The sequence below is a fragment of the Schistocerca nitens genome, chromosome 6, assembly GCF_023898315.1.
Source record: "Schistocerca nitens isolate TAMUIC-IGC-003100 chromosome 6, iqSchNite1.1, whole genome shotgun sequence".
NCBI classification, from domain to species: Eukaryota; Metazoa; Arthropoda; class Insecta; order Orthoptera; family Acrididae; genus Schistocerca; species Schistocerca nitens.
Window position 1 is genome coordinate 369,639,823 of NC_064619.1, and position 12,955 is coordinate 369,652,777.

The window sequence follows — 12,955 nt, forward strand, 5'->3', positions numbered from 1 at the left end:
TGTGGCCGCTGCTTCCACTGACGTCGAATCAGTTTGTTTCCTCCCTCTACCAGGTTGCACACCAAAAGAACCCATCATTTTGAATTTCCGAATCATTTTCTCCAGACCCATGGCAGTCATCAGACCAACCACTTTTTTCAAACCGTTCAGTGTCCAGAACGTCTGCAGAATGACCTGTGCACAGTCATCATTCTTGTAATACAGCTTGACAAGCAGAGTGCGATCCTGCATTGAGACAGTCATGGCTAACGTCGCAGATGCGAAAGGAGGAAGAATCGTGTACCCGGCGTGTTTATACCAACTTCAATGGGTCGTATGCATGACAGGTGTTTTCATTTACGTATTCTGACACATACAGCGCTATCTATTCATCAATTTTCACACTATTTTTTTTCCTACTGCAATAAGTTTTCCTTCTCCTCCGATAATATTCCGTTGCAGTTTGATGTTATTCTGACCAGTGATGTTATTTCTACAGCATTTTGAAAGTTTAACTTTAATTACAATCACCCTGTAGATTACACTGTGAGTAAGTGACAGTGCGCAAAGGGTACTATCAAACAACAGTGCCAGACAATGTTTCGTTCTCATGAATGCAGAGTTTCATTTCATGTTCACTGCTGCATGACTAGAATTTTATTTCATGTTCACTTCTCTATGACTGTAATGGGAAAACTTCAGGCAGTCATAGAAATGGGCAAAAAATGAAAAATACGTAGCTAATCTAAACTTCTGGCATTAATTTTTCCTTTGATACAATTTTACATGGAAATGGTTGCCTTCATACTGCCATCATACCATTAGATATAAATTTTATACAGTTGGTTTGAATTCTTGCAAAGAATAAGATCCATAATTGTAATACATAAAGTGTCTCACTCTGTAACCTGAAAAAATAACAGCTTATGCTTTTGCTGCTAATAAATTAACATTGTGTGTCACCAAGCCTGGTGCAAGCCTTTCAACATAACACTACTTCAGCGACTTGCATGTCACTTTCAATGCTTTTATGTTGAAGCAGCTTTTCAGTTAGCCTAACAAGGCTGACTGAATGCCTTAGACATTTTTAAGAGAGAAAAATGTGATGTCCAAAGAAGCAAAATTGGAACCTTGGTGTTACCAGCCAAAAACAGTAACCATCCGACCAGATGGTCAGTTTGCTTATGCTGATGTGACTTTAACTTTCACCGTTGTAACATTAGAAGACTAGAAGAGCTGTGCATCTCACCAAAATATGTGTAATGACTACTGAAGGAGACATACTTTGATGGATGAGGAAGCTGAAAATACTATAAAATATGTCTGCATGGATTTGAACAAAGAGGCAGTGTTGGCATCTGCGACTGAAACAGCAGATGATGAATCAGCAAAGACAGCTGTGCAATATAGCAACATCACATGTGAAGGTAGTTTTACAGATACTGCAAATGAAGCATTTTGAGCAGGTAAGGGGAGATGCATTGTATGTCTTGTTTTGACAGGACACTTCATTCAGTGGCCATACAGATGCTGCCACATACAGATATGTGGCAGCATTCCACTTGTAAAAACACTGCTATTACTACCTCCCGTTCCTGCTTATGAAGTGTAAACATGATGGTGCTGCCAACCAAGCCTGGTGACCGGTTCATCTTGCTGAGTATTACACTTATGACACAACAATAATACTTCATAAACAGGAGGGTTTCCAGTAATCAGTATAGCAACAAATTTCTCATCTTTGGATTAAACTCCAAGCTGTGACATGCATGGCGTGACCTAATGAGGAGTGACACATCAGTTAAAAATATGTCTCTTGTGAGGAATTTGCCCAAGTTCCAAGTTTTTGTCATCACAACACTTCATTTGGAGTTGTCATACTGCTCAAAAGTGGCAGTTTTTGCACATTAGTATGAGTAGCATTCCAGTATCATATCATATTTCTCAATCTGACGATTACATTCCTTGTTCACAAGTGTAACCCATTGCAGAAGGTGCCTACTGTGGCACATGTAAACTCAATGGAAAAAGATATTAAGCACCTTCTTAAAAGGGCACACTGGTTGTTTTGGAGTGCTTTAGATGGTACTGAACTGTTACCAGGCAGTCATGTCACCCTCCATAGCAGTGGAATGGTGTGAATCTGGCAGTTTGTTATATGGAGATGTCAGAATGGCACAAAGGTGTGATTTGTATGAATGTGCCCTTGGCCAGATAGTGAATGAATTTATTCGATTTGTTGATGTTTTAATAAGGACTGCCAATATGTCTACAAGCAATGCCGTACCACTCACAGCCATGTAACTTGGTGTAAGAACAGTAGTCATTAAAAGATTCTAACAAACTTGGCCCAGAGATAAGTGTCATGCCAGGTCAATGACAATAGGTTACAAACCTGGCTGGAATTGCTGCTGCCAATGAATGCAGATCGACCTCAACCAGTTTCTGAGCAAACATTGCAAAGGGAAGTGCATGCAATGGACGTTTAGAGTTGGGTAACTTGCAAAGTGACCATTGGTCACACCCACACATAAAGCTGCACATCATCAGTGGGCCAGATAGCACAGAAATTGGATAGTCACTGACTAGAGGTGTGTAATATTGTCCAACACACTGAAATTTTGCCTCTCTCGAATGATGCAAGGCATCAAGTGCACCAAGAGCCCAATGGGGGACTTAACTTGCAGTGTGTGATAGGTGTAATTCAGGCCAGAGGTGGGTCTGTGGTGTTTTGGAGTCTATTCATTCATATTACCATGAACATGAACCAGGATGATTATTTGACATTCTCAGTGATGAAGTGTTGCCCTTTCTTCTACATCTTCATGACAAGTATGCTGTGAACATGCCTTTCTTTCAAAATGATGACAGCCACATCCACTTTGTCAAACACTTAGGCACTCTATCATACTTTGACAGTGGTCCTCTGAAAATTGCACAGTCTTAATCCTGCAGAACATCTGGGACCATTTGGATAGCAGCCAAAACATATCAATTGACACCCTTTCAGTGTGGTAGCTCTATGAGATCTAATCATTATCATCTTCTGCTGGATGTGGCGCACCTGAAGAAACTTGTGAAATCTTGCCAAATTGAGGCCATTATCAAGGCAAGTGCTGGTATGACATGTTATTTGTGTAATGTCTCCTGGGAGTTACTAAATTTTTGTCAAGAGTACTTCCATTATACAGGTTCCTCAGCAGAATGATGTAGCTTGGTGAAATGAGGAAATTATTTGCGTTGTTTATCAGTAGAAAATATTTTGTTTGGTGACCAACAGTTTCTTATCTACTCTACAAAGTTTCCAGAGTATATTTTGTCACAACTACATGAAAGTAAAGATCCACCAACATTGCTGTATTTACTCTAGCTTGGTAGCAGCACTTGCATGATGTATGAGATGTTTCTGTGGTAAGAATTTGGAGCTCTGATGCCATCAAAGGTAAATGTCACTGATTTCTAGTATTGTGAATATCTTGCAAAGTGGATGCATCTGACAGTGCTAAACTTTTTGGGGCTGAAAAATTTGCTCGCAAAAATGCACCTAGACATCACAAATACCTTTACATCAGTGATTCAAGGAACAGAATGTAATTTTATCGTTATTTTGTATGCGTAAGCACACAAAATCCCAAGTCTGTTAAACAAGTACATGAGACTTCAATGAATGGCACGTCTGTGTTGAAGACTACTTTGCACACAGCATGACTGTTTATAAAACAATATCACAATCAACACAACACAACAGCATACTTCAAAACTGTGAAGCTGGACTGCTGCCATTAAGAAGGCCATAGAAGAAATTTCACAGCAGGGTAGGTGATCTTATAGGTATAAGGTAAGGCTTTAGATAATAACCCATAAACCAAGTTCATTTGGTTACAGTAGATTATTTTATCAGAGAAGCTAATGCTGCTTGATCTACTAACCATGAAGACACAACATGTGATAAGTTTCTCAATACATTCACATAAAAATAATAAACCTGGTTTCCTTTCATCCCCCCCCCCCCCAAAAAAAAAAAAAAAATTCATTCATTGGGTTCTGTAGACTGTATTGTGACAGAAAACACACAGGGAAATTGGTGTAGTCAAAGTATACATCCACACTGAGAGCAGATGTTACAAATTACGTTATAATAAACTGCTGTAAACTATTTTTGCTTCCTCAAGTATCCTTGATAACTGTAGTTTATCTACTACTCCTTGTCTATTGTTTATATTTCTTGGCTACACTTATCAAGAATAATAGTCGTCCACATTCTAGAAGAATAACAGCCCTATTCATAATTAATATTGCTACTTATTCCTGTTTGGAATCTTTAATCCTTGAAACTATGTAATCAGGAAGTTCATAGAAATTGTTACTGCTAAGTTATACTTTTATTTTTCTACTGGATTGGTTAAGATTCCTGACTTCTTACATTGTGCCTGGTGGGAGGTTGTTGTAGGCCTTTATAGCAAAATACAGAACTCCAGTCCAAATGCTATTTTATGTTTTACATTTTCGTTGTGTTAACTGCAATTAATCTGAAATTGATGTTTATTGCTGGCAGTAAATACCATTAAAGAGTAAATGTTTTCAGTCGAGTGTAAGACCTTTTGTGTGAGGTGCTCATAGCAGCCTATTAATGGGACAGTAATGCCCTAGACCAGATGCTGCTAGTTTTTGACCAGTGATGCAGAATGACACCATGTTACAAGGAGTCCATCACATGTTCTTGGATGGCAGGTGCAAATGGGTGAAGGAGTTAAGGTGTGCTTGGTGCAGAGTATGTCTGTCCTCCATTCTGGTTGTCAGACATGGTCAACCAGTACCTGAGTGACAAGTATATGTGCCCTCATATTCTCATACAGTCCAACATCAGGCCGCTGCCACATCTGAATGCCCCATAAATCAGGATACAGTTTGATTAACCAGCCAGCCAAATAGAGACTCACAATCAGGTCTCTTTCAAACTCAATCGTGTGACAGTAACTCTATCTCACATGGATATGCAGCATCTACATGACCTTCAAAGTGATCACTCAATGTCTGAAACTGCTCATGCCCCTTTTATACCCTACTAGATGTGATAACTATATTAATGCAGTCTGGCGGCCAACTCTGGATGCTTTTTGGAAGGCAGTGTATGCAGTCAGTTAAGAAATACGTTCAGTCATTATCTGATTACAGAGGCAGCTAAAGGGTGATTCCATCAAATTAGCAAAAGATTTTAAATCTCCAGTAGATATACTGTTATAGCCAAAAGAATTAACGTTTTCAGTGACACAGTGAGGTTTGTGTTACACTGAAAATTATTTTTTGTCTGTGAGTGTTGGAAACATTTGCTGTCATTATGGGGAAGATATTACTGAAACTAATGATTTCAAATGGTAATATTTGCCACAATGCAATTTCAATGCTATTCAGTCATTGTTCTTATTTGTATCTTATTTGATAATGATCCAGATAATTTTTGCTATTTTGCTGGATGTTATAAGTTTTTTTAGATATGAGGATTTTGAAATACTGTTGGCAGTAAGTTTGAACTACTCTTGATTACAGTATCTTCTAGATTAGATGAAGTTCTCACTCCACATCACTGTATTAAATTTTTATATCCACACAGCAGATTTCTTTGCGTACTGGTCTGCCCTCCTTCTATATATTTCCTTATCATATTAAATGACCAACAGCCTTGCCTTTTTGAATACACCTGTTCTTGTGAAATGACCAAAATTAAGTGAAGTCAAATGTTCCACTTACTATTATTGCTTTCCCTTTGCTTATATACCCAAGGGTTTGTGGGATAGTGGCATAAAGTTTTTGGTCCTGGAGTAAATTCCAAACCTCTCTGCATTGTCTCATGAAACAGGCATCTGATACTGTTGAAGGTGATCCATCAGTTGGATGGCATTGTTAAGCTCGGCAGCCTCCTTGAGAGGAGTAGACACAGAACTCTCACACTTCACGAAGGAAGGATGTCATTATGATGGAAGGATGGCAAAACCTGTCTAATTCAGCAGCTGAACCTGTCATTTATGGTCTCCCAGCCAACAAATCCATATGACTTCTCCTTTTTTTTATTATTATTATATTAAGTGTGTAAGTAAAGGACATAGTTAGTTTTATGTTTATCTGCTCAATAGCCATTCCTGTTTTCAATCTTTCGATTTTAATGTATTTTAACCATATCATATGTAAGTGGTTGAGTGCTTCAGCTTGTGATGGATGTAACATGTTTTAACATAATGTAATCCAAGGAACTCCCTGTTCTTCTGAAGAATATACCCTTAGTGGTACTAAAACCTGGGTCTTGTCTAAAATTAAAGAAAAATTTGCACCTGATTGGGGGCTATGTACTTTATAAATTGGAAACTTACTTACAGTTGCTCCCAACGGCCACGTTCAAGATTGTAAAGGACATACGATACCCTAGAATGAAACTGCACAGGGCTGCTTATTGATTAAGACATTAAATTCACATTTGGAAACAAATCTAACACATCTCTAATAATCGCGATGTGAACAGGATGCCAAAGAAGATGAATTTTCACAAAATTTGAATAAAATATATTTTTAAGGCATAAAGAGAGATGGAAATGGTTGTTAAAACAAAATTCAACAAATATTCATTTTACGTTCAGGGTCACTGAAAAATTATATATTTATGTAAATAAACAAAATGAACAATGATTTACACTGAGAGTTCTGTGACTTTGTTGAACTGCACGTACCTAATTTGTGTTGGAAAGGTTCCTTAATGCCGTCAGTTACATTCTTTTCTTCTGTTGCTTTCTGTTGTTTTTCAAACCCATTATCCAGATTTGATTCATAAACAATGTCTCCTTTGGGTGTGGAAGTGCAAGGGACCATGCATTGAGTGGTAGAAGTGCGTGATGGTGAATTTTGGTTTTTTTCATGCTTAATAAATGCATCAATATCCTCAGCTGATAAAAAATAAAATGAAAATCCAAACCAAATGAAAAAGACAGTAAATTAAAGTTTGACACTGTATAAATAAACTTAAAGAACAGTAATTATAATAAACTGTATCAGAAAACTAATTATATGTAAGCTATAGTAACTGGAGGACTGTTTTTCATGCTGGAATGAAAATAAATAACAAAAAGGAACAAAGTACACAGGAAGCTATAAAGAAAGGATGTACTAAAGAAGAGAGATGGTCAATATTTTCCAAGATTTCTTTTTGGCCATGAGGAAATTTCTTATGTGAATAATGTGTAGCTTACTCGCAAACCAATAAGGCAGGCTGCACGGCACCAGTATTTGTCACTTTTGCATCAGCTACATAGCAAACTGTATTTTACATTGTCTAATTTTAAGCAAAATGGATAATTCAAGAATTATAAAAATTACTAAGGAGTGCAGTGTCAATCAAGATTTCCATTTTATTTTCCTTCAAATGCTACATTAACCGCTATTTCCCTACCATTTTTGGTGCAGTTATTCCAACTGCATTTTTCTACTATTCACCTCTGTATTGGAACTTCACCCCAAGTGATTATCTTAAGCAAGGATACATTATGTATTCGCAAAGTTCATAATGTATCACATTCTTCTGTTAGTTTGTGATTTCACATCAGTCGCAGTAACCTAATTATGGATTTCTATAATATTTTTTTTTAAAAAATCAATGAAGATAATCAGAATGTAAACCAAATCAAGGCACTCTTTGTTTGTGCTCTTTCTGCTAAGTAGCACACAGAACTTGCATTCAGAAGAATGATGGTTCAAATCCACATCCAGATTTAGGTTTTCCACGATTTCCCTAAATCGCTGCAGCCAAATGCTGGGGCAGTTCCTTTGAAAGGGCATGGCCAGTTTCCTTCCCCATCCTTGCAACATTCCAAGTTTGCTCTCTGTCTCTAATGATCTCAACTGTGACAGGATGTTAAACCCTAATAATTTCTTTCTTCCTGCTGACTGACTTTCACAAAGGTTCATTCTGCTTCCTATTTACTCATATTATCCACAAAACAATCTTAACATGTTGTCTGTTATGAGATCGCCACTGGCAACAGCAGAGCCTTATGCCTGATGTCATGTACCTAGCAGAAGCCACAGCAGAGTCTCACACCTGAAACCCTGGCCTGTTTTGGCAGTGAAACATCCATCACTATGCATGTGGCAGTCAATGTGGTAAACTAGGTTTACACAATGAAATGCTTTTTTTTAACTGGATCATGAGTATGGCTTTCTCCATTCTTACTTCTGAAAATGCAAAACATCTGAAATGTCATACATATCCTAAAGCATAGTCACCTACACTAGTTAATTTCAAAACTTATCTCCTTTATTCAAAGCTAAAATGAAATAAATATGACAGCAAACTAAACTTTTCCCCAGATAAACAGAGAACTTGCTTAGCTTAATTATTTGCTCGTTTGCCATTTAGGTTATGACTGCAGTGCCTAATTAGAACCATCTGGAGGAATTGGCACTACAAATACTTTCAGCAAATTAAAAGGTCAGCATAATCAAAAGCAGACTGCTAGCTAATTATAAACCATTCAAAATGATCAGCAAGTAATCATCTTGTGGTGCAGTTCTTCATCAGGTGCACTGATGAACTGAGTTCCTGAGGGCTCGTGGCCAACTAATATCTCCTGCCACCGCGAACTGCTCTCTGTGGCCGCGCATTGGCGGCAGCAGTCACAGAGATGCTACCATCAGCATCTGTGATGGTATTAATGTAAGTTCTCTGCCTGCCGTGGTCACTATCTCATCCCATGATCAGCAAGATTCGCACAATTGGAGAACATACACCAGGATCATATTAATAGCAAAAATGGAAAAAAAACTTACGAAACATCAAATGACTAACAGACACAGAGTCCTTAATTTGAGAAAAAAATAATAAAAGGGAATAGTCAAGAAGACAAGCCAGTTTAGATTCTCAGTCAGTGGACTGACAGCATAAGACAAGGAGGGAAGATATGTGTTCATAGTTTTGACAAGTGGAATTTAAAACTATTCTTTAATTGATTGTACAGCCTCAGATGTACTGCCAGTTCATAGTTTCCAATGGGCACAATATTTTGGTGATCAGACATGTCGCCATCATCAGGTGCACTGATGAACTGAGTTCCTGAGGGCTCGTGGCCAACTAATATCTCCTGCCACTGCGAACTGCTCTCTCTGTGGCCGCGCATTGGCGGCAGCAGTCACGGAGATGCTACCATCAGCATATGTGATGGTATTAATGTAAGTTCTCTGCCTGCCGTGGTCACTAGATCGTTTTGTTTGCTGAGAATCTTCTTAATTAAACTCGGTTCATTTTCCCAAGCCTTGCTAAGATTATAGCCACAATCTCGGTTGATGATATCATCCCTAGTATGAATTTCTATGGCTTCTCTAATGGTGCTGTCCCAGTATTTGGAAGTGTATGCCAAGATCATGGTACGGTCATACTTCATCGCGTGGTTCTCAGACAAACAGTGCTCTGTGACTGCTGACTTGTTGGGATACATCAGCCAAGTGTGTGTCTGGTGTTCTCAGTGACAATCTTCAACAGTGCACACTGTCTGTTTCCAAAATATATCTTCTCACATTGACATGGAATCTGGTATATGTCAGCATTCTGCAAACCAAGATCATCTTTGACATTTCCCAATAATGCCTGTGTTTTATTGGCAAGGCGAAAGACAGTTTTTACTTAGTACTTTTATAGCACATGTCAGATTTTTCCCGATAGTACACCAGTGTATGTTATAAAGGCAGTGGCTCCATCTTCCCTCATAGCTTCTTGCATCTCCAAAGGTTCTACTGTTGTGGTGGGGCTCTAGAGTGTTCCTAATCTGCCATTCTGGGTACCCATTTTTTTTTTTTTTTTTTTTTTTTTTTTTTTTTTTTTTAATACAGTTCTGAGGTGTTCAAGCTCCTTGGGCAGACTCTTTGCATCTGAAATGTTGCAATAGTGTTTTAAGTACCCTATTCTTCTGCGAAGGGTGGTGACAAGTCTCTGTAAGCAAATGAAGGTCAATGAGCATTTTCTTCCAATACACACCGTGGCCGCAGGGTGCCATCAGCTCTTCTCTTGACCTTGAAGTCCAGGAATGGTAATTTTCCATCTGCTTCAGTCTCCATATTGAATTCGATGTTGGGATTTATGGAGTTCAAATGTGTAAGGAAGTCAAGGAGTTTGTCCCTTCCATAGGGCCAGGTGATGATCTTGTCATCTACGTATAGGAAAAAATACGTGGGTTTTCATTTGGATAAAGCCAGGGCTTCATCCTTGAACCACTCCATATACAAATTCATGACCACTGGTGAGAGTAGACTGCCCATTGCAACTTCTTTTGTTTGTTCACAGTATTCTCCATTAAACAGAAAATACATAGAAGTCAGGACATGCGTAAAAAGGTCGGTGGTGTTGTCATCAAATTTCTGACCCATAAGCTATAGTAACTCTCTTAGAGGTACCATGGTGAATAATGAAATGATGTCAAAACTCACCAGGATATCTGAGACTTTCACCCTGAGGTTGTCGAGGTGTTTTACGAAATCCACGGAATTGTGGACTTGATGAGTGCATTTACCCACATAAAGGCTTAGTATTGCACTCATTATATCCGCAATTCTATGGATTTTGTAAAATGCCTCAACAAATTCAGGATGAAAGTCTCAGATATACTGATTAGTTTTGATGTCATTAATTATTTACCAGGGTACCTTTAAGAGAGTCACTAGAGCTTATTGGTCATAATTTGATGAGAGTACTTTCTGTTTAATGAAGAATACTCTGGACAAACAGAAGGAGTCACAACGAGCAGCCCATTCTCTCCTGTGGTTGTGAATTTGTATGTGGAGTACTTCGAGAATGAAGCCCTGGCATCATCCAAATGAAAACCCATGTGTTTTTTTTCATTATATGGATAAGATGTTCATCATTTGGCCCCATGGAAGGGACAAACTCCTAGACTTCCTTACACATATGAACTCCACACATCCCAACATCAAATTCACTATGGAGACCGAAGCAGAATGAAGATTACCATTCCTGAACGTCATGGTCAAGAGAAGAGCTGGTGGCACCTTGGGCCATAGTGGGTATTGGAAGAAAATGCAGACTGGCCTCCATTTGCATGCAGAGAGCTGCCACCACCCTTCACAGAGGAATGGGGTACTAAAAATAACAGTACACAAAGACTCTGCCCCAGAAGCTGGACCTCCTCAGAACATATTCTGAAAAAAATGGGTACCCAGAATGACAGATTAGGCACGCTCTCCACCCCACTACAACAGTGTAACCTGTGGTGGCAGAAGAAGCCACGGAGGAAGAGGCAGCCACTGCCTTTTACTGTACAGTGGTGTACTATTGGTAAAAATCTGCCGCATATTGGAGAAGCACCGAGTAATAGCTGTCTTTTGCTCACTCAATACGAGCATTATTGGGAAATGTCAAAGACTATCTCAGTTTGCGGATGGCCAGCGAATACCAGATTCCATGTCAATGTGGGAGAACATATACTGGGGACACACAGGTCTCACCATCGAAGACCACTGCAGAGAACATCAGAGGCACACTCATGTAATGTATCCCAACAAGTCAGCGGTCGCAAAGGACTGTTTGTCCAAGACTCGCACAATGGAGTACGAATGTACCAGGATCTTGGCACAGACTTCCAAATACTGGGACAGTATCATTAGAGAGGCCATAGAAATTCATACCAGGGACGACCTCATCAACTGAGATTGTGGATATAATCTTAGCAAGACTTGAGAAGCACCACTGAGTTTAATTAAGACGACTCTCATCAAACAAAACAATATTGTGACCAAGGTGGACAGAGAACTGAGTTTAATGCCATCAGTCACTGACACTAGCACCTCTGCCGCGACAGCCAACACTGATGCTTGGCTGCAGGCGTGGACTGCAGCCAAAGCTGATGCGTGACTGCAGGCATGGACTGGGGATGGAGTGGTTCACAGGGCCAGGGGTATTAGTTGGCCACACTCAGGAGCTCAGTTTATGAGCGCACCTAATATTGGCAACGTGTCTGATTGCTGGAATATTGTGCTCACTATGAACTGGCAGTACACCTGTGGACTGTTTAATCAACAAATACGCTGTGAGAAACTGAAGAATCACACTCTTTAATTTTGTTACTTGCGGTTAATCAGTCTTGCTGTCTTTTTTTTTTTTTTCAGCAGCCAGTACACAGAAGTTACATCTGTCTTAGAACTGTTAATACTCATTTTGTATATGAATTAGTGGGACTATATCAGTGACATAAATGATTGATGCAAACGAGCTGTGGGTTCTGGGAATATCAATGACAATTACAAGTGTTCATAAGGTCTAAACAGCATGATATCTGCCTATGAAGTAATTCTGAATCAGTTTTCAATTAATAGAGGCTAAGTATGTATCCAGACAGTTCTGGAAAAGAAAAGAAATAGTAAAACATAACACAAATTTATAAGAGTGATGCTTCTGTAAATTTCACTTACGTGGTACAATATAAAAAAAAGACACCATAATCTTTAATGAAAATTAGATGTAAACACCTTGTAACCGATGCTTCCCTGTTATTTCTTGATCTTCAGCAACAGTCTCGAGAAGTGGCAGTGCAGAGTCTGTGCAGTAAGGTGATGAAAGTGGAACATCAGATCCACACAAAATATTTCCGCTGGCATCCAGTCGTGCATCTGAGGTTGGCGCAGAATGATTGGCTCTTGGGAGACTTCCATACCCTATAAAAACACAAGTTGCCATTATCGGCATACATTTATTTCTGTAGTCTTCTCTTTTCACTTGAATATCACTGAAATAAAGACTATAGCATGTAATTAAAAGCAAATGTATCTGCCCTTATAAAATTATCATAATTATTTTATGTTCTCATGTAACCTTTTCAAAGTATTGTATATAAATCTTAATTCCTAATTTCCCTTGAACAAGCTAAAATCAAAGATTATCATCACTGTTTGTATTTCCTCCACCATTGTTTCCAGTTATTCCTCTTAG

At 38.8% G+C, this 12,955-nt stretch overlaps 1 protein-coding gene across 1 annotated transcript in view; it reads right to left on the reverse strand.

Annotated features, from left to right (window-relative positions):
• Positions 1 to 12,955, reverse strand: part of LOC126263367 (FERM domain-containing protein 5-like) — a 246,612-nt gene that overhangs the window by 9,988 nt on the left and 223,669 nt on the right. Inside the window, exons 10-11 of the mRNA XM_049960459.1 lie at positions 12,496 to 12,681; positions 6,699 to 6,911 (exon numbers count right to left, since the gene is read on the reverse strand). Coding sequence (XP_049816416.1) covers positions 6,699 to 6,911; positions 12,496 to 12,681 — 399 coding nt within the window. The remainder of the gene's footprint in view (positions 1 to 6,698; positions 6,912 to 12,495; positions 12,682 to 12,955) is intronic.